This window comes from Stegostoma tigrinum, chromosome X, assembly GCF_030684315.1.
Source record: "Stegostoma tigrinum isolate sSteTig4 chromosome X, sSteTig4.hap1, whole genome shotgun sequence".
Classification (NCBI taxonomy): domain Eukaryota; kingdom Metazoa; phylum Chordata; class Chondrichthyes; order Orectolobiformes; family Stegostomatidae; genus Stegostoma; species Stegostoma tigrinum.
In genome coordinates this window covers 19,252,191-19,274,996 of record NC_081404.1, presented here as the reverse complement: position 1 = coordinate 19,274,996, position 22,806 = coordinate 19,252,191, and the positions used below count along the sequence as shown (strand labels likewise).

Below are 22,806 nucleotides of genomic sequence, written 5' to 3'. Positions count from 1 at the left end.
GAGTGTGTGTTTCAGGAGTCGCAGGGAGAAATGCTTCTGAAGGATCTCAATGTTCTGAATGTAGACATTGTCATGGATGGAGCCAAATTGGGAAGGCCTGAATGTGGACTGTAGTCCATTGGGATGATCCAGTTCTGCAGCAGGTACCAAGAAAGGTGAAATGGTTGTAGTACCTGGTTTGTTTCAGGATATGGTCAAGCAGTTTCACAGCCGAAGAGATTATGAGAGAGATGCAGTGGGAGAGTGATCCACGAAGGTCTTTCCAGAGAGAGGAGAGTAGCTTCTTCAAGGTAGGCATCCTTAGAAGAGGCTTCACAGTGGGGTTAAAATTGTTTCAGAGATAGTAGGAACTGCAGTAGTAGTGATACTATGGTTTTAGCACGTATTTGGACCCTTTCTTTTGGAGAGAGAAATCAGCCACCCTCCAGATCTATTGGCTTAACCAGAAGCTGAGGTCAATGAACATTGACCTGGCCAGAGACACCCAGGTCCTTTGAATGAATGTGAAAAAAGAAAATGGAAAAGGAAGAGACAGAGAACCTGCTAGAAATGTGATTATAACAAAATGCTCAAGTTGAAAGAGAGCTTTTGTTAGCGACACAACACATGAGCAAAATCGTACTGACCCTGGAAATTTGATGTTATAAAAAATCTTAGGTGGGGAGAAAGCCACACAGTAAATCTGCAGAACTTCTAGCCCTCTGATTTATGTATTGACAGTACTTATTTACAAATGGCATGATGCCATAGAAGCACGGCTCAATCATTTCGACACATACGTTAAAAGTACACATCTTATGCCCACTTGTGAATATATGTTGAGAATTACTAACAGCATCTGAAGGCCAAAGCAACAGGGTTGGGGATAAACATCTTTTAAAGCAGCTAACCAGCTGGATTCAGGGGGGCAGCCTGATGGCTCGGTGGTTAGTGCTGCTACCCCATGGCGCCAGAGACCCGGGTTTGATCCCACCCTTGGGTGACTATCTGTGCAGAGTTTGCACGTTCTTCCCCCGTCTGTGTGGGGTTCCCCCAGATGCTCCAGTTTCTTTATGCAGCCCAAAGATGTGCAGGTCAGGGTGGATTGGCCTTGCTAAATTGTCCCATTGCATCCAGGGATGTGCGGGTTAGGGTGGGATTGGCCGTGGGAAATTGTCCCGTAGTGCCCAGGAATGTGCGGGTTAGGGTGGGGTTGGCCGTGGGAAATTGTCCCGTAGTGCCCAGGGATGTGCAGGTTAGGGTGGGATTGGCCGTGGGAAATTGTCCCGTAGTGCCCAGGAATGTGCGGGTTAGGGTGGGGTTGGCAGTGGGAAATTGTCCCGTAGTGCCCAGGAATGTGCGGGTTAGGGTGGGGTTGGCCATGCTAAATTGTCCTGTAGTGTCCAGGGATGTGCAGGTCAGGGTGGGGTTGGCCGTGGGAAATTGTCCCGTAGTGCCCAGGGATGTGCGGGTTAGGATGGATTGGTCATACAAAATTAGCCACACTGTCCAGGTTAGGTAGACTAGCCATGGGAAATGCAGGGTTACAGGGATAGGCGTGTGGTGGGTCTGGATGGGATGATCATTGAGCAGTCAGCACAGACTCAATGGGCCAAATAGTCTGATTCCACACTGTATGGATTCCATGACGCACACATCTCCACCAAGAGAAACAAGGCTGACGTTGGCAGTGAAATGTCATACAGGTACAGTGCAGTGGTAGCATTAATGATACTATGACTTTAACACGTGTTTAGTCCTTTTCTTTAATGAAGAAATGCAAAGGTAGAGGCAACACAGTCCACTCCAATCCAATAAACAGCTTGCGAGGCCTTGGGTTTTTTTTTAAAAAACAAGTTGGAACAATAGAAACAGCCCGAGTGAGTGAGGTCACACTTCCCACAGAATCAAGATGTTTAGTTTTACTTAGTCAGTAGCAGTTGCTAGGGTTTGGAAGCTGCAGTACATCTTCCCCTGCTTGTCTCTCTCCATCTCAGAGTTTTTGCTCGATGTTTTTTCTCCCGGACTGAATTGCCTGAGACAATCTATTTTACTGAATTTGCCTTTGCCAAGGGTGTGTTTATGGGATGTAAATAATCTATTATTCTGTTAAGTTTTCCAATAGCGTTAGTTATTACAATTTCTTCTTTCTTTTGTTGGATTTTAACTATCATGTATGAATAAAGTGTGTTTTGCTTCAAGCCTGGAAGTTTGACCAATCAAATTACATCTGGAATGCAATACCTTATACTTACCTTTAAAAAAAGAAAGTCAGGGTCTAGAGTATCTTGTGAACAATAGTCTGGGGGAGGTTTGGCGTGGTCCACAACAACTCTCACTCTTGCTATCACTCCCTCTTGCACTCGATCCCAAGAAGGGAAAAGGGTTGGAGGTCGAGGGGGGGTGGTTGTCTGTATTCTGTAGCATGTCTTGACCACCTCCAGGCACAGCAAGATCCCAGAGGCGGCAGTCAGCCTTCCTCAGTCAACCAGACCCAAACATCTCCACACCCACTGATCCTTCCACAGTCCAGCACCAGACTGAGGGAATCCACATATAAGTTCAGACCATCAGTTGGTTAGACTGGCGCGTTCGCTCCTCCAGTGGGTGGGAATCAATGGCTGGTTTCTCCAGGCTGGATCATGGTTTGTTTGGTGGTGGTGATGAGGTTAATGGGAAGGAATTGGGTGTGTACGCCAGCCAGAAATGCCCACTCAGGGCTGGTCAAGCAGGAGACGAGAGAGAGATGCAGAGTGGGAAAGGGGAGGAAGGGGGTGGTGTGGGGGGAGGGTAGAAGGTAGAAGGAAGATGAAGAGGGGGAGGGAAAGAGAACAAGGAAGAATAATGAGAGAGAGATATACAGCGATGTGCACAGAGAAAGGAGGAGAGAAAGGGAGGGGTGTGAGAGAGACAGCGAGGAGTAGGGAGAAAGGGATAGATGGAGACAGAGAGGATGGGGGAGAAGTGGGAGGGGGGGGAGAAGAGAGAGTTTTGATCACTAGTCATCGATTTGATCACTAATTTGATCATTAATCATCAATCAGTCACCATTAATCTGATCTAACCCACTGTCCCCTAACCCCCGAAGACACACATACACACACCCCTTCCAAAAATGAAACACAAAAGGAAGCTGGTTATTGGGGATATCAAAATGCAACCATAATCTTTTATATAGGTATACATATATATAAAAAATTTCAGGCAGCCCCATCCTAGTAGGGGCCGTTGTGTGGGGGGGGGGGGGGGGGTGCGGTAACTGATGTCTAGTAAAGGCTATCATTTGTATGAGATCCTCACACAGCATGGTAAAACTTCCAGAACCAATCTGCACACCGCAAGATCCTGAAGGCCAGCAGCATGACAAGATAAATTCTGGAGGTAGAGGTATCTTTCATGTTCACACAGGCTTTGTCATCTCAAACTGGTAGATACCAAACCCAGTGCCTTTACTCAGAGAGTAGTAAGGGAATGGAACGCTTTGCCTGCAACGGTCGTAGATTCGCCAACTTTAGGTACATTTAAGTTGTCATTGGATAAGCATATGGACGTACATGGAATGGTGTAGGTTAGATGGGCTTGAGATCGGTATGACAGGTCGGCACAACATCGAGGGCTGAAGGGCCTGTACTGTGCTGTAATGCTCTATACCTCCGTGTGAGCACAGGGACTGAGGAATGACAGCTCAGCCTGGTCTCCCCCAAGCACCATATCACCCAGTTAATGGCAGCTTAATAAAAACCAAAGATATGGAACAGTCCAGGAGCATTTACTTCTCCCCCGCAGCCCTCTGATATTATAACAGGCCCTAATAGGCTGTACCATCCCAATTAAGGGAACCTGAAACCATCATCAATGGTCTTTTAAGACATTTCAACCTTGGGTATTTTTGAGAAAAAATTGCTTTAAAAATAACTGTTGCAAACAATTCAAAAGGGGTGCTTTTGTGCACCTGGGTCCATGTTTGTATGTGTGTATTTGTAGGTGTATCTATATATTTGTGCACGTGTTGGTGTGCGTGTGGGCCTGTTTATCTGTGCACGTGCTTGCATGTCTGTCTGTACCCATGTATTCGGATGAAGCATGGTCAGTAAATTAGTGGGTGACACAAAAATTGGTCGTACAGTCAACAATGCAGATGGTTATCTAAGATTCCAAAGAGATCTTGATCAATTGGGTCAATGGGCTGAAGAGTGGCAGGTGGAGTTTAATTTGGGTAAATGTGAGAGGTATTGCATTTTGGTAAAATGACCAAAATGAGATAGTTACAGTTAATGGTAAAACCCTCGTTAGTGTTGTAGACAAGTGGTCCCAGGGGTTCAGGTACATAATTCTTTGAAATTTCTTTAAATTCACATGTAGACAGGATGGTGAAGGTGGTGTTTGGCATTTATTAGTCAGACCATTCAGTATAGGAGCTGGGATGTCATGTTAAGGTTGTACAGGATGTTGGTGAGGCCTCTTCTGGAGCACTGTGTCCAGTTCTGGTCGCCCTGTTACAGGAAGGATATTTTAAGATGGATTAAATTGAGTTCTGAGGAAAGGTCACAGGACCTGAAATGTTAACTCTGTAGATGCTGCGGGGCCTGCTGAGCATTTCCATCAATTTCTGTTCCTATTTTTGATTTTGTTTCTGATTTCTAGTATCTGCAGTTTTTTTTCCATTTTTTGCTATTTAGCCAGAGAGGGTTCAGAAAATAGTTACCAGGACATCACCAGGAATTAAGGGTTGGGGTTATAAAAATAGGCTGGATAAGCTGGAACCGTTTTCAGTGGAGTATAGGAAGTTGAGGCATGGCCTTATGGAGGTTTATAAAATCATGGGGGGGTATAGATAAGGTGAATAGCAAAAGTTCATTTCCCCAATGTGGGGGAGTTCAAAACCACCATAATTTTGAGATTAGAGACAAACAGAAGGCTGGAAGTACACAGTGGGCCAGGCAGCATCTGGAGGAAAGGAGCAGTCAATGTTTTGGGTATAACCCTTCTTCAGGACTGGATGTGGGGGTGGGTGAGAAGAGAAAGATTTGGAGGCTGACACAGAGTGGTTCGTGTATGGAACAATCTGAAAGAGGAAGTGGTGGATGTGGGTATAATTACAACATTTAGAAGGCATTTAGATAATACATGAAATAGGAAAGGTTTGGAGAGATATGGGCCAAATGCAAACAGGCGAGACTAGTTTAGTTTGGGAAGGTGGTTAGCATGTGTTGGTTTGACTGCAGGATCATTTTCTATGCTGTATGAGTCTATAGGCATCAGTGTATCTGTGCACTTGCTTGTTGGGGCTCACATGTGAACTTGTACATGCGTCTATGTATGCACGTGTTTGCATGCATGTGTGTTTGTGTTTGCATATGTGCTTACATATCTGTGCGTGCATTTGTACGCATGTGCATTGACAGATGTACGTTTGTGCACATACGTGCGTCAATGCACTTGTTTGTGTCTACGTCTGTGTGCATGCTTCTGTATACCTGTGTCTCCCTGTGCCTAGGCGCATGCACGTGTGAGAGCTGTGAGCGCGTGCATGTGTCTACGTGCGTGTACTGGGCTAGCTTTCAAAGTAGGCAAACATCAAACACTGATTTCGCTCCAGTGCACGCTGGCTACACAAAACGAAATTGCGAAGTAAAGCCGCCCACAGGTGTCAGGGCAGAGTATTTTGAACCTGAAATAGCTATTGGGACAGCCCACCTGATGGAGACTTGTCCAGAAGTGAGGTCCGAGGCACCAAACTGAACTTTGCTGAGTGTGGAATGCAATAAATTACAAGAGCTAGACTACTGGGAGAACTAGCATTTACGGCAGCATCCTATCTCTGGGTGAGGGTGGTCGGGTTCAGGTCCCACCTACTCCAGACTTGTGCCATAATGCAACTGGACAGGTCAATGAAATATATTCTTGACGTTAAGAATTTCTAGCATTTCTCCCCACGGAACAGGCTCCTCGGCTGCAACGATCTGAGTCCTGACTTCGTACATGCCCGGAGCTGGGGAGGGGGGTGGGGGGGGGGGGGGGCATGGGATGTCAGTCAATGTCTTGCATGCCAAGTTTGCTGACAGGGAGGTGGGGGGTTGTAGCTGGAAGTTTGCAGAGGCAGAGTGAGAGCGTGTGAGAGGATTAGAGAGAACGAGGATGCGGGTGTGAGAAATCTCACGAGAGCATGCAACAGGGGAAGGGATCGAACTTGACCATCAGGCACCCTGCAGTGAAACAGGCATCTAGAACTGAAGACCAAGCATCAGCAGCACTTGGGAGGGACTTCAAGGGCATGTGAAAGGCAGGAGACGGATTGGGTGAAGAGTTGAGAAACATATCAGCCACAATCGAACGGAGCAGGCCACGAAGGGCTGAATAGACTCATTCTACCCCTACATCTTATGGGAACCACGAGGATGCTGTGAGGTACAGTGAGGGCGCTCTAAGACATTGAAAGGGCGGCAGGAGCAGCTCAGTTCCAGTCACGAGTGTGGGTACCGGGGTCTCAAGAGAATACTGAAGCAACCCTGCATCCTAGCGATTCCCAATATTCCAAATGCCCCAGGGTGGGAATTAAAAGGAGCCCTTTCATTTCTTTTGGAGGTGGGGTCATGGGTGGATGTCATCAGGGACAGGGAATGACAGGATTTGTCCAGCACGAGGGGTGGGGGGGAAAGAGAGAGTGCACGAGTCAGTGTGGGGGGGGGGGGGGAAGAGAGAGCGCACGAGTCACCAGCAAGGGGGGGGTGGGGAGAAAGAGACAGCAAGTCAGTGCGTGAGTGAAGTGGGTGGGGGGGGGGGGGGGGGGGGGGAGCACGACCAAGAACGAGGATAAAGAACCAATCCCACTTCAATATCATTTTCCTGTGGATTTTCGGGAAGGGGCTTCACAAAGTCAGAACATGCCGGGAGATTGATGGTGGGGTTGGGGTGGTGGGGGGTGAAGAACAGAGGGAAGAACACTCATCGTTTGGGCACACGTCTCTGATCTCTCCCATTGCTCAGGCTGGCAGTGCCTGGGGTGGTGCTGGTGGAGTTTGTTAACGTGGGTCCTGGCATGTTCATGGCTTGGTTACCTCCTGGGACACGCCCATTCCCTCTTCCTCCTCCGGGCGCTGTGTGATTCACTGCACCAAGGGGGGCTCCAACTGAGCTGGCGGCATTGAAGCTATCGTTACCTGGATCGGGGTTGGGGAGGCAAAATTCAGGCCGTCATGACATTCCCAGATGATAGAATAAAGTGTTAACTTCCACTTTATGGATGTATACAATTGTCGCACTTAAGTAACGCACAAAGCTGCTGGACTGTAAAATTCATAAGCTGTCTCCACCCCCCCCAGCACTAACCATCAATCATGCACAGGAAACAGGACCAGGATTAGGCCATTCAGCCCCTTGTAGCCTACTCTGCCAGTCCATATGATGGAGGCATCTGTCCTCCGTTTCGAGTTGGCCGAGTAAACTGGTGAAGTCTAAAGTCACCTTTTGGTGGTGGTGTTGCAGGGGAGGAGGGGCCAGAAGTACTTTGGACCGGCACAAATCAGAAGACCGACCGCATTTCTGTAGCACCTCTCAGGCTTCATGGCCTGATGCGATACAGGAAACGCCTCAGCCAATTTCCACGAAGCAAACTTCTAGCCTCAAGCAGAGACTTACTGCACAGCCTACTAATCTCTGTTTCAGTGGTGCAGATGGAGAGGTCAGTAATGGGCCTCAAGCCCCTGCTGGTGGTGGTGGTGTGGGTGGCAGGGGCAGAAGGGAGAAAACACCTTCACCCCTTTGGTCTTCTTCCAACTAGTTGGACCTCCAACTGTGGGGACAAGGGTCAATTCCTGATCTGAAAGATGGTTCCTCTGACACTGTGCTCTCTCTCAGTGCTGTGCTGACCCCCCAGCGCTCCCCCAACAGAGTGGCATACAGTGTGCTCTCTATCAGAGGTACTCACCAGAGGTCACAGAGGGCAAAGATGTCACCAGGCCAGCCGTGGAAGAGCTACCTTGTTCAGTCAGGGTCTTAAACGAGAGAGGGGGAAAAAAAAAGCACATAGTGTTAACTGGCCAGATCAGGAGCAAACGTGCCCAATGAGCGATTGCAAATTCCCTTCCACCCACCCCCTGGATTTCTCCCCCAACCACCTAGCCTGCCAGCAAGCCACTGCTCCCCTCCATCCCCAAATCATTACAGACCTTACTGTCCTCACAAATCGAGGAGCAGCAGATGGAGCTAATTCAGATAGAAGCGGGGTGTTGCATTTTGGTAAAATGAACCAGGGCAGGACTTGCATACTTATCGGTAGGGCCCTGGGGGTGTAATTGACCAGACAGGCCTGTGGGCGCAGGAACATCATTCCCTGAAAGTAGTAGACAAGGTGTTGGCACACTTGTCTTCATCCGTCAGAGCACTGAGCACAGGAATTAGGATGTCATGTCATGGCTGTACAAAACACTGAAAGGCTGCATTTGGAATACTGCGCACAATTCTGATCTCCAAGCTATAGGAAGGATGCAAAAAAAGACAAGGATGTTACCAAGTCTTGGGGGGGGTGGGGGGGGGGTTGAGTTATAAGGAGAGGCCAGGACATTTTTCTTTGGAGGATAGGATGCTGAGGAGTGATCTTGAAGGTTTATAAAATCTTGAGTGGCATAGATAGGGTGAATAGCCCCATCAGTGGGGTGATCCTTTGATATTTTACTTATAAATTCTGTCTCTGATACTATCTCACTAACACCTGGTGGAGGAGCAAGGCCCCGAAAACTTGAGTTTCTGAATAAGCCTGTTGGACTATGACCTGGTGTTGTGCGATTTGTGACCAAAACTAGAGGGGCACAGATTTAAAGTTGTTGGGGGGGGGGGGGGGGGGGGGGGGGGGCAGAATTTAAAAGGGATCTGAGGGGCAACCTTTTCCACACAGAGGGTGGTGTGTGCGCGGAACGAGCTGCCAGAAGAAGTGGTAGAGGCAGAGTCAACCTCATCATTGAAAAGACCAGGCACATGAATAGGAAATGTTTTGCGGGATATGGGCCAAACTCAGGCAAATAAGACCAGTTCAGTTTGGGAAACGTGTTTGACATGGCTAAGTTGGACTGAAAGGTCTGTTCCCATGCTGTATGAATCTATGATTCTAGGGCACAGACGCTCAGCAGACTCATCCAACATGAAAACTACCTCCTCACCCTGGTTACAGTGGAGCTGCTGCAGAAATCCCATTGAAAGCACCGAGAGGCAAGCAGACAGATGGCTGAGAGGGACCAATAAGAGTTTTGCCCTCTTGCTCTCACTCTGTCCCTGCTCCCTACCAAGTCCTGGTAGCCTTCCCAACCTGTGTTGGCCTTATCCAGAAAGCTTCACCACCGCTGCACCGAGCCCTGGGCTCCCCACCAGATCAGTGGCAGCCTCTGCTGGGATAAGGTGCCGAGTCCCAGATTTGGGTGTGAAAGCGGGTTTGCGGTGAATTGCCCATGGACCCAGAACTCAGCCAAAAAACAAAAAATCATAGAGACCACTAGGTTTTCAAAAACATTTTACCGTGTTTATTCATCACCTAGTTTTCTTTCTGTAAAACCCAAGATTACCCCATGTTTTCTTCCCCAAAACGCAAGAATCCAGACGCTCATCGTGGGCACTATTTACACAGCAGCAAGCAGGAGACGCCGCAGACGAGCTGGAGCCAAAGGTGGGTACTAACAGAGATCCAGGCAGCGACAAGCAGCAGATCAAAACATAGGAACCAGGCGCAGGGTCCTTTCAAACTCGTTCTCCCGTTCAGTATGATCATGGGGCTGATCCCCTGTCTCCCCATACCCCTTGATTTCTTTAGAAAATATTTTAAAATGTATCTGACTCTTTCTTCGTTATATTCAGAAACTTGACCTCCACGGCTTTGTGCGGTAGAGAATTTCACAGATTCATTAATCTTGATCTGTGGGCTAGTGACCAGTTATCAGTGGAAAAGGCCTTCTGCCTGCCAACAGTTATGTGATTGGTTCCGAAGTAAGTGAAAAGTCTGTGGCTGTGAACAAGCAAGAGACCCCCCCCTCCCCCGCGTCAGTGGGCTCTCTGTTCTCTACAGTAAAAGCTACTTCCAGCCTTTAGAAAACCAGTTTATTTTTCCTTCAGCAGTTGTTGCAAGCTGTGAGTTTTAATGAGTAAGTCGAGAGACCTTTGGTAAGTGTGAAGCAGCCACCCTGTGCAGCCTGCGAGCCAGCAGAAGCATCTGGAGAAAGAAGACTAAGGAGGAGCATCTGGATCAGCACAAGAATCATCTCAGCACATCCTGTGACCAGGGAGCACTGAACTGCTTTGTCAGTTTCCCTTCCATCCATAACACCCATGTTTTTTTCTTCTCCCTAGATCACAGCAACATAATAATAGGCAGGGCTTGATTTCCAACGGCTGGACCCTAGTAACGCATTACCAAGTCAGTGCCTCGAGAAAAGTGAGCAAACCGGCAAGCAATCACAGAAATGAACCTTGTTATCACACCTCTGTAGGTGGTGGTATAAATCTCTGACAGGTCAAGGCTGGCACCAGATAAAAACATCAGCAACAACCTGGTCTGAAAGGGGAGGGTGATGCGGGGTGTCAGACTTACAGGTTTGTTTTGCGAAGATGCCTGGGACATGTACTCAGGGTTGGGGTCACTGAAATTCGGCACTTCTGAATACTGCATACAAAACCTGAAACGGAACACAGAAGTGGTTGCACATCTCAGTAACCTCCTGCTGCTTGCACAACACATACCCAACTGATAAATGTTCGAGCAAGGAACCAAAGGAGGCCAATCAGCCCTTTGAGATTAATCCAGCATTTAATAAGCTCGTGGTTGATCTGATTTTAACCTCAACCCGACACTCCTGCAAATACCACAATAATCTTTCATTCCATTGCTGATCAAGAATCTAATTATCTCTGCCTTAAAAACACTCAAGTTTCCTGCACCCACAGTCAGAGTTGTACAGTCCAGAAGCAGATCCTTTGGTCTAACTCATCCATGCCAATCAGACATCCTAAATTAATCTAAACCCATTTGGCTCATATCCCTCTAAATCCTTCCTATTCATGTTCCATTGTACCTGCATCTACCAGTTCCTCTGGCAGCTTGTTCCATACATGCACCATCCTCTGAAAACTTTGCCCCTCAGGTCCCTTTTAAATCATTCCCCTCTCACCTTAAACCTGTGCCCCGTAGTTTTGGACTCCTCTACCCCAGGTAAAAGACCTTGGCTACTCATCCTGTCCATGCTCCTCATGGTTTTATAAATCTCTATAAAGGTCGCCGCTCTCCATGGAAAGTAGCCCCAGCCTATTCATCCTCTCCCTACAGGAGGGCTCCAACCCCAACAACATTCTTGTAAATCTTTTCTGAACTCTTTCAAGCTTAACAGCATCTTTCCTACAACAAGGAGACCAGAATTGAACACAGTATTCCAAAAAAGTGGCCTAACTGAAGGGAACTCCAAAGACACTCTACTCTGATAGAAAAACAAGTTTCCTCTTCTCTGTTTTAAATAGGCTCTTCCTTATTTTTAAACTATGAACCCCAGTTTAAGATTCTACCAGAAGAGGAAACACCCTTTTCCACATCCACCTGATCTCCTCAGGATCTTATCTGTTTCAATTAAGTCACCTCCAACTGTCTAAAATCTGCAGTATACAGACATAGCCTCAAGACATTCAGTTCATTCCAGGGATTAGGCTACTGAACCTTGTCTGAATTGATTCCACTGTATTAACATCTTTCCGTAAGTACAGTGACTAGTACTGTACACAGTACTCTAGATGTGGTCTCGCCAATTCCCCTGTAGTAACTGAAGCATAACATCCCTACTCTTGCATTCAATTCCCCTCAACACAAGATAACAATCCACTAGTTTTCCTGATTACTTGTTGCACCTGCATATTAGCCTTCTGCGATTAATGCACAATGACACCCAGATCCCTCTGCATCTCCAGGCTCTGCACCCTCTCACCATTTAGACAACGTGCTTTTTTTTTTAATTTCTCTCTGCCGAAATATTCACAGCCCATCTGACAATTTTCAGCCCAAGGCAGAAGTTGGAGGTAAGAAGCAGGCAGTGTGACAGCACGTGTCAGGAAACTAAAAGCTTCAAAGTTGATGCAAGTTGACAGAAAAACATAGACGATAGGAGTAGGTGGTGGCCATTCGGCCGTTCGAGCCTGCTCCACCATTCTTCACAATCATGGCTGATTGTCCAATTCAATAGCCTAATCCTGCTTTCTCCCCATAACCTTTGATCCCATTTGCCCAAAGCGCTACATGTAGTCACCTCTGGAATACATTCAATGTTTTATCATCAACTACTTCCTGTGGTAATGAATCCCACAGGCTCACCACTCTTTGGGTAAAGAAATGTCTTCTCATTTCCATCCTAAAATGGTCTTCCCCAAATGCTCATACTGTGACCGCTGGTTCTGGATACACCCACCATCGGGAACATCCTCCCTGTATCTACCCTATTCAGTCCTGTTAGAATTTTATAAGTCTATCAGATTCCACCCCTCCATTCATCTGCACTCTAGTGAAAATAGTCCCAACCCAGTCAATCTCTTCTTGTACGTCAGACCCACCATACCAGGCATTAGCCTGGTAAACCTTTGCTGCACTCCCAAGAGCAAGAACATCCTTCCTCAGGAAAGGAGAAGGAAAATGCACAACATTCTAGGTGTGGACTCACCAAGGCCTTGTAGTAACTGCAAAAACACATCCCTGCTCCCGTATTCAAAACCACTCACAATGAAGGCCAACATACCATTTGCGTTCTTTACTGCGTGCATGCTTAAGCAACTGGTGCACAAGGACACCCAGGTCCCAATGCACACTCCACTCTCCCAGTTTACAGCCATTCAGGTGTAATCTGCCATTTATCCAAATTAAATTGCATCTGCCATTGATTTGCCCACTCACAACTTGTTCAGATCATGCAAAAGGATCTCTGTTTCCTCATCACTGTTCACCCACCTACCCAACTTGGTATCATCCACAAACTCTCACACATACAAAACGCAGGACAAAGAAAAGACAAAACCTGTGCTTTTGTAGTGCCTCACACAAGCTCAGGACATTCTCAATCTGCTTCACAGCCACCAAGTGCAGCACAGCGACTGTTATAAAGTGGGGAAACGCAGCAGCCATTTGCGCACAGCAAGATCCCACACACACAGCCATGCGATAACAGCCCGTCAAGGGATAAACCGCAAATTGAACAGTGGGGAGACCTTCAAGAAAGGACAAGGAGATATTCTTGCGCCTGCCCTATACCAGAGGTCACAAGCATTTTACCTTTCATCCGAAGGATGGCTCTTCTGACCTTGCCGCACTCCCTTGGCATTCTAGCAGGGCTGGTGTGTGTGTGTGCAGGCATGTATAAAGTTGGTTTGGGTAGGCAGGAGGGGGTGGGGCACGAAAAAGAAAGAGCCAGGGCTAGCTCAATTAGCTGAAGGGTTAGTTGACACAGTGACGCCAACAGCAAGTCAATTCCTGAACCATGGGAGGCTACCATCAAAGTCCCACCTTCATAATCTCACCTCTTGTCTGAGGTATGGTGACCGTCAGTTTAAGCTCACCACCAGTCATCCATCCGTCCGTCTGTCTGTTTGTCTGTGTCTCTCTCTCTCTCTCTCTCTTTAACAAGAGTATCCCTGAGATTCCTCTGGGACTATGGCAATTTACCTTTAGAAGGGGATTAGAGTTTTAAGGAGCTGTACACCGATGGCTCACAATTGTTTACCTGGAATCAAAATCTAATTAATTGTGATAAATAGCATTTTGGCAAAACAAATATGGGCAGAACTTATTTGGTAGTTGTAGGGCTCTGGGTAGTGTTGTCAAACATTGAGCCCTAGGGGTTCAGGGACATGGTTATTTGAAGTTTGCATCACATGTAGATAGGATGGTTAAGAAGGCATTTAGCGCACTTGCCTTCATTGCTCAGGCCTTTGAGTTTAGGAGCTGGGACGTCACGTTGAGGCTGTACAGGACACTGGGGAGACCTCTTCTGGAATACCGTGCAGAGTTCTGGTCATCCAGTTATAGGACGGGTACTATTAAATTGGACAGGTTTCAGGAATATTTTTCCTCCCCTTTATTCATTTACGGGATGAGGGCACCACCAACTAGACCAGCGTTTATTGCCCAGAGGGCAGTTAAGAGTCAACCACATTGCTCTAGGTCTGGTGCCACATGTATGCCATCCTTATCTGGTCTGGCTGTTTCCTTCCCTAAAGGACATTAGTGAACCAGATGGGTTTTTCCAACGATCGACAATGGATTCAGAGTCATCATTAGATTCTTAATTCCAGATATTTTTATTGATTTCAAATTCCACCATCTGCCCTGGCAAGATTTGAACCCAAACTCTCAGAACATCAGCTGGATCTCTGGATTAACAGTCCAGTGATAATACCACTAGGCCTTTGCCTCCACTATATTTACCAGCATGTTGCCAGGACTGGAGGGTTTGAGTTATAAGAGGTGGCTGGGGCTTTATTTACTGACGTGAAAGAGGTTGAGGGGTGGCCTTACAGAGGGTTATAAAATCATGAACGGCATAGATAAGGTGAAATGACAAGGGTCTTTTCCCTAGGGTGGGGGAGCTCAAAACTATGGGGGCATATTTTTAAGATGAGAGGAGAAATTTTGTAAGAAGGACATAAGGGGTAAATTTTTCAGACAGACAGAGTGGTTCGAGTGTGCAATGAGCTGTGCAAGAAAGTGGTGGATACCGGTATAGTTGGAACATTTAAAAGACATTTGGACAGATACATGAAAGGTTTGGAGAGATTTAGGCCAAATGCAGGCAAGTAGGACTGGTTTAGTTTGGGATTATGGTCAGCATGGACTGGTGTGGCCCAAGGGTCTGTTTCCATGCTGTAAGACTCTAAATAGCAATCCTCGTTAGGTACAGAAATCTGGTCCGTGCTTTTTTTTGACAAAAGCAAGCAACCTGTGCCTCAAAGGTAGGTCCATTGGGGAATTCTGAGTAAAATCTTTAACCTTTGCAATGACCCCGATAAAGTAGGCCTCAATTTCCAATCAGCTGGCCGCTAGTGAGGAAAAAAAGTGAAAAAACTGGCACGTGACCACAGAAGGGAATCTTGCACTAAATCCACGTGGAGATGCAATCCCTGACGGCAAGGGCTGACACCAGATTAAACATGTGCAACAACCTGGTCTGAAAGGGGAGGGCAATGGAGGGGTGTTCAACTTACAGACCTGTTTTATCATGTGCAATAGACACTTCCCATGCTTACCCTGCATGAGAAAAGAGCAATTAGAGAGAGGTCTACAGGATGAGAAAAAGGCCCTTCGGCCCATTGAGTCCACACTAGTCAAACAAACCACCTGACTATCCTAATCCCCCTTTCCTAGCTCTTGGCCCCATTGCCTTGTTGGTGAGCACCCGTCTAAACACTTCAATGTTCTGAAGTGTTCCCGCCTGTACCACCCTCACAGCGAGTTCCAGACTCCCCACTTTCCGGGTGAATAACAAACCCTCACACTCACCTCCAAACCTTCTGCCCCTCACCTTCAATCTATTCAACCCCTCCCTCCTCGTTCATTGATTCTTCTATCAATTTACACATCTTAATCACATCCCTTCTCAGTTTCCTCTGCTCCAAGGAAAACAACCACATTCTATCCAATTTCTCTCCATCATGGAAATTCTCAAGCCCAGGCAACATGTCCTCTACATCCTCTCCAGTGCAATCACTTCCCTGCTATAACGTGGATACCCGAATAACACACAATAGTTTACCTGTGCCTAACCAATGTTTTACACAGTACTACAGGCCAGTCACCCACCATCAGCACCTTTGTGCGTAACCTCCGAAGAAGCAGTGACTTCTTGGATACCTGGACTCTGATGAGTTTGAGTTAAAAGGATAGGCTGGTTGGGCTGGGACTTTTTTCCCCCCACTGGAGCGTAGGAGACCAAGGACTGACCTTAACAAGGTCTATACAATCATGAGGTGCACAGATAAATAGCTGACAGCTTTTCCCCATGATAGGGGAATCTAAAATTAGGGGGCATAGGTTTAAAGTGAGAGGGGAGGGATGCAAAAGGGTCCAGAGGGGCAATTTTGTTCACACAGAGGATGAGGAGTGCCTGGAACAGGCTGCCAGAGGTAGTGGTGGAAGCGAGTATAATTTCATCATTTAAGAAACATTTAGACAGATAGGTATGGAGGAATATAGGCTAAATGCAGGCAAATGGGATGAGATTAATTGTGAAAATGGACAGCACAGGCAAGATGGGCCGAAGGGCCTGTTACCAGGCTATAAACCTCTATGACTATGAGTGAGCCTCCAAAGCGAACCCTGATCTGCAAAGTTTGGGAAAGCTTTTCATCTGTATGTGACACCATTTTGCTTTACACAAACAAGAACTCCCTTACAGTGATAAAGACGTCTGCAAAAGTGGCTGCATGATCACAGATAGGAAGCAGACAGTAATGTCTTTGGGTCTGATAATCCAGACAGCCAGGCTAATGGTGTGGGGACATGATGTGAAATTTTAACATGGCAGCAAGAGGGATAGGGGGAGGCGATGGCCTCCTGGTGTCATCACTAGATTATTAATCCAGAGACCCAGGTTCATTGGAGGTGTAGTGGATGGTAAAGGTTACCTCAGAGCACAAAGGGACCTTGAATCAGGTGGGCCAATGGGGTCGAGGAACGGCAGATGGAGTTTAATTTAGATAAATGTAAGATGCTGCATTTTGGAACGCCAAATCAGAACAGGACTTATACACTTAACGCTGCTGAACAAAGAGACCTTGGGAGTGCAGGTTCACAGCTCATTGAAAGTAGGATAGTGAAGTTATTTGGTATGCTTGCCTTTATTGGCCAGTGCATTGAGTATAGGAGTTGGGAGCGTCATGTTGTGGCTGTACAGGACATTGGTGAGGCCACTTTTGGAATACCTGCATTCAGTTCTCGTCTCCCTGCTGTAGGAAGGATGTTGTGAAACTTGAAAGGGTTCAGAAAAGGTTTACAAGGATGCTGCCGGGGTTGGAGTGTTCTAGCTATGAGGAGGAGTTGAATAGACTGGGGCTATTTTCCCTGGAGGGTCAGAGGCTGAGGGGTGACCTAGGAGGTTTGTAAAATCATGAGAATAGGGTGAATAGACAAGGGGGGGGGGGTCCAAAACTAGAGAGCATAGGTTTAAGGTGAGATGGGAAAGATTTAAAAGGGACCTGAGGAGGTAACCTTTTCACACAGAGGGTGGTGCGTGTATGGAACGAGCTGCCAGAGCAAGTGGAGGAGGCTGGTGCAATTACAACATTTAAAAGGCATCTGGATAGGCATATGTATAGGATAGGTTTATAGGGCTATGAGCCAAATGGCGGTAAATGGGATTGGATTAATTTAGGACATCGGGTCAGCATGGATGAGTTGGACTGAAGGGTCTGTTTCCATGCTGTACAAAGCTATGGCTCTATGTTTTGGGGACCTGGGTTCGAAACCTGCCACAGTAGACAGTGGAATTTGAATTCAGTATAAAAAACAATTTGGAACCAATCATGACTGTTATCGATTGTCAGAAAAACCCACCTGGTTCACTAATGTTCTTTAGGGACGAAAATTGCCCTCGTTTGGCCTGTATGTGACTCCAGACCCCACAGCAATCTTAACTGCTACCTGGCATTTAGGGACAGGCAAATAAATTCTGGTCTGGACAGTAAATCTCATCTTTTTGGAAAGAAATCTGCAGGCCTTACCTGCTCCTAACTGCCTCTCCCTGCCCCCTTTCTTACCTGGGCTCACTCCCAATCCCCAGCCGGTCTTCCATGGATCTCTCCCCTTCTAACCACTCCCATTCACACCAGAATGAAGTGCCAACAGATGTCCACACTGCTGAAACTTCTGAAAGCCTCTCCAAATTGTTCGATCCAAGGCAGCAAACCCTGCTTACAATAGCTGTTCACACATCCAGCATCAAGGCACAGAACTTACTCTCCAACTTTCTGAAGGTCCCCTCCTCTCCCTGTGTAGAGCGTCAGACATCCTTTCCAAATTGAGGCATACCTGCAAAGACGGAACAATATTTTCTTTCACCACCAGAGGGCTCTGAATGGCGCATGCTGACAGCACAGGGGTGGGGAGACTACAGCTAAATTATAAGGACAGCAGTGCTGCGCACTGTTCTTTCACCTTTGAGGGGAGACTGAAAGGAGGGAATAAAGCAAAATAAAACAGTGGATGGTGAAAATCTGAAACAATCAAAAACTGCTGAAGAAATCCAGCAGGTCTGGCAGCATCTGTGGAGAGAAAGCAGACCTAATATTTCGAGTCTGGTGACTCTTCTTCAGAACTTTGTTTGAAAAGGAGGGAATCGTGCCTTGGACTTGAAAATGTCTGGGAATATTTTCCCTAGGTATTATTGTACAGGCAAAAACCCCTGGGAGCATTCAAGAAACAACCAAATGTAACAACGGAAGAGGAGGGAAGGGCACTGATGAGCGAAGGTGAAACACTCAACTATCAAGAACTTCCAAAGTACATAGTCACCTTTACACTGGAGCGATGATCATCAAGCAAGAACACCTACATTTTGAGGAATAAGAGAACCAACACCAACAGGCAAATTTTCTTGGAGACAGCAAGGACTGCAGATGCTGGAAGCCAGAATTTAAAAATGTGAAGCTGGAAAAGCACAGCAGGTCAGACAGCATCCGAGGAGCAGGAAAGTCAACTGGGGATGGGGAGGGGAGCCCAGAAATAGAGGGAGGGGGTGGGGGTTGAGGGAAGGGTAGATGGGATAGTGATAGTGGATGCAGGTAAGGGGGTTATTGTGACTGGTCAATGGAAAGGGTGGAACAGATAGGGGAGTAGGAAGATGGGCAGGCTAGGTCTGGTCAGGAGTGGGAGGGCTGGACATAGGATGAGGCTGGGGTGGAATCTATTTGAACGTGGTGAAGTTAAAGCCAAAGTGAAATATCGGGTGTTGTGCCTCCAGTTTATGTTTGGCCTCACTCACACCAGTTGATTTATGTGCCATTTCACTGAGCAACCATTGTTCACAGATATTCCCAGAGGGGATTTTAGTGATATGGTCAGGTAAGAGAAGCTGGGATTGTTCTCAAGGTAGAGGAGGTCGGGACAGGTTAAAATGAGGTAGAGTAAAAAGAAGGTGCTGTTATTGTCTAATGATACAAGGACCGAGAAGCACAGATTTAAGATTTCAGGCAAGAGATTTAGTTTGGAGATTGGGAGGATTCCACGACAAAGAAATTCTGTATGCAGCAAGTAGCAGTGACCAGGACGTTCCTGCCTAAGAGGGGGTGGAAGCAGAGGCAATGAATGATTCAAAAAGGAAAGAAATAAGTTTTGCAGGAGCAATGAAGTCAGAGTCATGAGAGGGATTGGTGGTGGAATGGAACGGAGACTGACTAGATTGCTCTATAGAGAGTCGGCATTAACTTGATGGCTGAATAGCTTTGTAGGCAACACACAAATTAAGGAGAAAGCAGGAGTTTTGAGTCATTCCATCATACATTACGTAGAACAAAAATTGTTCTTGACTCAAAATATTCAATCCTTGCTGTGTCCCACACTATAGGAAGGAGGTGAGTGCATTAGACAGTGCAGAGGAGATTCACCAGGATGGGATAATAGGAACTGCAGATGCTGGAGAATCTGAGATAACAAGGCGTAGAGCTGGATGAACACAGCAGGCCAGGCAGCATCAGAGGAACAGGAAAGCTGACGTTTCTGGCCTAGATCCTTCTTCAGAAACGGGGGAGGGGGAAGGGAGTTCTGAAATAAATAGGGAGAGAGGGGGAGGTGGATCAAAGATGGATAGAGGAGAAGATAGTTGGAGAGGAGACAGACAGGTCAAAAAGGCAGGGATGGAGCCAGTAGAGGCGAGTGTAGTTGGGGAGGTACGGAGGACATAGGTCAGTCCAGGGAGGACGGACAGGTCAAAGGGGCAGGATGAGGTTAGTAGGTAGGAAATGGAGGTGCAGCTTGAGGTGGGGGAATAGGTGAGAGGAGCAACAGGTTAGGGAGGCGGGGACGAGCTGGGCTGGTTTTGGGATGCGGTAGGGGGAGGGGAGATTTAGAAGCTTGTGAAATCACCAGGATGGGGTTGCTTTCCCTAGAGCACAGAATGGAGGAAAACTGCAGAAAGCTGCAATACAAAGGGACTTGGGGTTACTTGTACAAGAAACACAAAGCCAGCATGCAGAGGACAGCAGATAATCAGGAAGGTTAATGGAATGTTGGCCCTTATTTCAAGGGGTTTGGAGTATAGAAGCAGGAGAGTATTACTTCAACTGTACAAGGTGCTGGTGAGACTGCATCTAGAGTACCGTAAGCAGTTTTGGTCTCCTTATTTAAGCAAAGATATCATTTTATTGGAACTCCTTGCCACAGAGAGCTGTGGGGGAAAAGAGTCCTTGTGTATATTTAAGGCTGAGACAGATAGATTCTTGATCAGTGAAGGAATCCAGGGGGACAGGGCAGGAAAGTGAACATGAGGAATGTCAGATCAGCACAATCCTACTGAATGGCAAAACAGGCTCATGGGGCCAAACGGCCTACTCCTGTTACTATTTTAATTGGTCTCAGAAAGCTGAGGACATTCGACTGATTGAGGTATACAAAGTTACATGGGCATGGACAAGGTAGATAGGGGAAAGGTTTTTCCCTTAGTAGAAGGGTCAATAACCAGATAGCGCTGTTTTAAGGTAAAGACCAAAAGGTTTGGATGGGTAAAAAGGATTTTTGTAAAACCTAGGTGGTGGTGGGTATCTGGAACTCTCTGCTTGAAAGAGTGGTACAGATGGGAACTGTCTTAACATTCCAATATTTAAATGATTAATTGAAATACCATAACATACAAAAATACAAGCCAAGTTTTAGAACATGGGTTTGGAGTAGACAGGTGCCTGATGACCAAATGGACACAATGGGCCGAAGGACTGTATGACTCTGTAGTGCATATAGCTTGGCCCCAGGCACAGTTGAGCATACCACAGCACAAAGCCACATGGATCAGTACATTCCTAGGTCTGTTCTTATTCATTTTGGGTGATGTAGGGGGTACTACACCTAGCTTCAGAATGCCTGGGTTAGAGACGGTGTAGGGGTTTTGATCAGGGATCTCTGTAACCAACAAATCCTGTTGGAAAGTGCTGGTACAGGTGTCATTTGAGAACAGGAACATACTTGCCTGCAATGGCTCAATGGTCAGAGTCCAGACTCAACACAAATAATAGCCATCTTAACAATTCTTGCCGCTATCTCAGGTCAACCAGGAATCAACAGTAAATGCTGCCTTGCATCTATCCTCCAAATCCAGACAAGAAATAGAAACTGGAATAGGAGTGAGCTAGAAGGGGGTCTCCTAGTCAAGGAGGAGGGGGTAACACTTGCAGTACTTAATGTGTTCACATTCATTGGAGGATAGCAGCACCTTCCAAACCTGCTACCTCTATTACCCAGAAGGACAAGGGCAGCAGAAACATGGGATCATCATCCTCAAGTTCCAAGACAGAGGCCATCCTGACTTGGAAATACATTGCCATTCTTTCAGTGTCCCTGGGACAAAGTCCTGGAATTCCTTCCCTAACAGCATTGTATGGGTCTACCTACACCTCATGAACACCATTGGTTCAAGAAGGCAGCTCACCACCATCTTCTCAAGGTCAATTAGGAATGGGCAATAAATGCTGCTCGTGGCCAGTTAGTGAACCTCACGTCCCAAGAATTATTTTCAAAAATTGTTTGCTGCACATTTATCAGGCATTTGTGAAACAAAGCGAGGTACCCCCTGGTCAATCGGATGATATCTCCAGCCTGAATCAGACTTCCCACATCATCCCACACCGATATGTTGATGCTGCCAGTTTTATCAGCCACCTTACACGTCCTGACTTCATGTCCATCTTTTGTTTTGGTCACTCGCCCTACAGAACAAGAAATACAATGGCAGATGACTTAATAACATTCTGACGAGTACTAAAACAAATGCTGGGGATGTTTTCTGCCCCCAAAACTCCATGCATTTTTTGCATCATCCTTACAGTGAGTGGAAACAACAGACTTCCATCCCTGCTCAAAATGAAAAAGACAGGCATTTGGATAAAACAAATTCTGGCTCACCCACAGGCAACTTAGTGAAAAAGCCCAAAGTGGTTCACCATTACAATGCACGGAAGGGAATTAACCCTTACTAAGTCTTATGCACACATCGTTTCAGTGCAAAACTGCAATTGATTTTAAATGCTTTTTTAAAGCAACGAAGGACGTAAAGTTCCCAGCCTCAACTGGTGGCTTACGCCAAGTTTATTAATCTTAGCAACCCTACCATTATTCTACTGAGAAGTCTACTGAGGAAAGGCAGGATTGGATTTGACTGCGATATGTTTTGAGGAAAGGGAAGGAAACATAATATCTCATTTCCAGAATTTACCTATTTCCAAGACAATGAACAGGAGATTCAGGTTTTTCAAACCTGCTTTGATATCCTTCACATAAGTGTCGTTTGACATCCTCTCTCCCACAACAGGATCTGAATTCTTTTGGAGCTACAAACTTCGGGCAGCCAGTCAGAAGGATCAAGCTCAGAAGAACACATCCAGCTTACTGGACTGAGTTTACCGGGCCAAGAGGAAATCTTCCTCCCGCAAACTCAATACAGTGAAGCCTTCCGGCTCCCCATCCCCAAAGCCGCTGGGAAAACTGCACGAGCTGACGGACGCCTCGGACGTTGCTCAATCCGCCTCCTCAGTGTTCGCGAGAACACCAACCCGCCGCACCCCATCACCCTGGAAACCAATCCTGACATACAGCAGCCCGGACCAATTAAAAACCGTCCT

General features: G+C 46.7%; 1 protein-coding gene across 3 annotated transcripts; it reads right to left on the bottom strand.

The window, feature by feature from the left end:
• Positions 1–1,741: 1,741 nt before the first annotated feature.
• On the bottom strand, positions 1,742–22,725 carry LOC125448213 (SOSS complex subunit B2-like). 3 transcript variants are annotated; one of them, XM_059643333.1, is made up of 7 exons: positions 22,401–22,725; positions 21,756–21,894; positions 17,939–18,010; positions 10,553–10,637; positions 7,907–7,973; positions 7,038–7,139; positions 1,742–2,699 (listed from the first exon to the last, which is right to left on the bottom strand). In XM_059643333.1, the coding sequence occupies exons 1-7, from the start codon at positions 22,477–22,479 to the stop codon at positions 2,620–2,622; spliced, it is 624 nt and encodes a 207-aa protein (XP_059499316.1). In that variant the 5' UTR covers positions 22,480–22,725; the 3' UTR covers positions 1,742–2,619. The 3 variants fall into 3 exon arrangements, with proteins under 3 accessions (XP_059499316.1, XP_048379283.2, XP_059499317.1); XM_048523326.2 differs by lacking the exon at positions 1,742–2,699 and having other exon boundaries at positions 6,766–7,139; XM_059643334.1 differs by lacking the exons at positions 1,742–2,699; positions 17,939–18,010 and having other exon boundaries at positions 6,766–7,139.
• Between the last annotated feature and the right edge of the window lie 81 nt (positions 22,726–22,806).

Excerpts from the sequence above, each read along its gene's own strand:
- LOC125448213 (XM_048523326.2), bottom strand. The coding sequence starts at position 22,479 with ATGTCAAACGACACTTATGTGAAGGATATCAAAGCAGGTTTGAAAAAC. Across the intron at positions 21,895-22,400 it reads GTTCATTGTCTTGGAAATAG|GGCGAGTGACCAAAACAAAA; the intron begins GTAAATTCTGGA and ends CTTGTTCTGTAG. Across the intron at positions 7,140-7,906 it reads TTTGCCCTCTGTGACCTCTG|GTAACGATAGCTTCAATGCC; the intron begins GTGAGTACCTCT and ends ACCCCGATCCAG.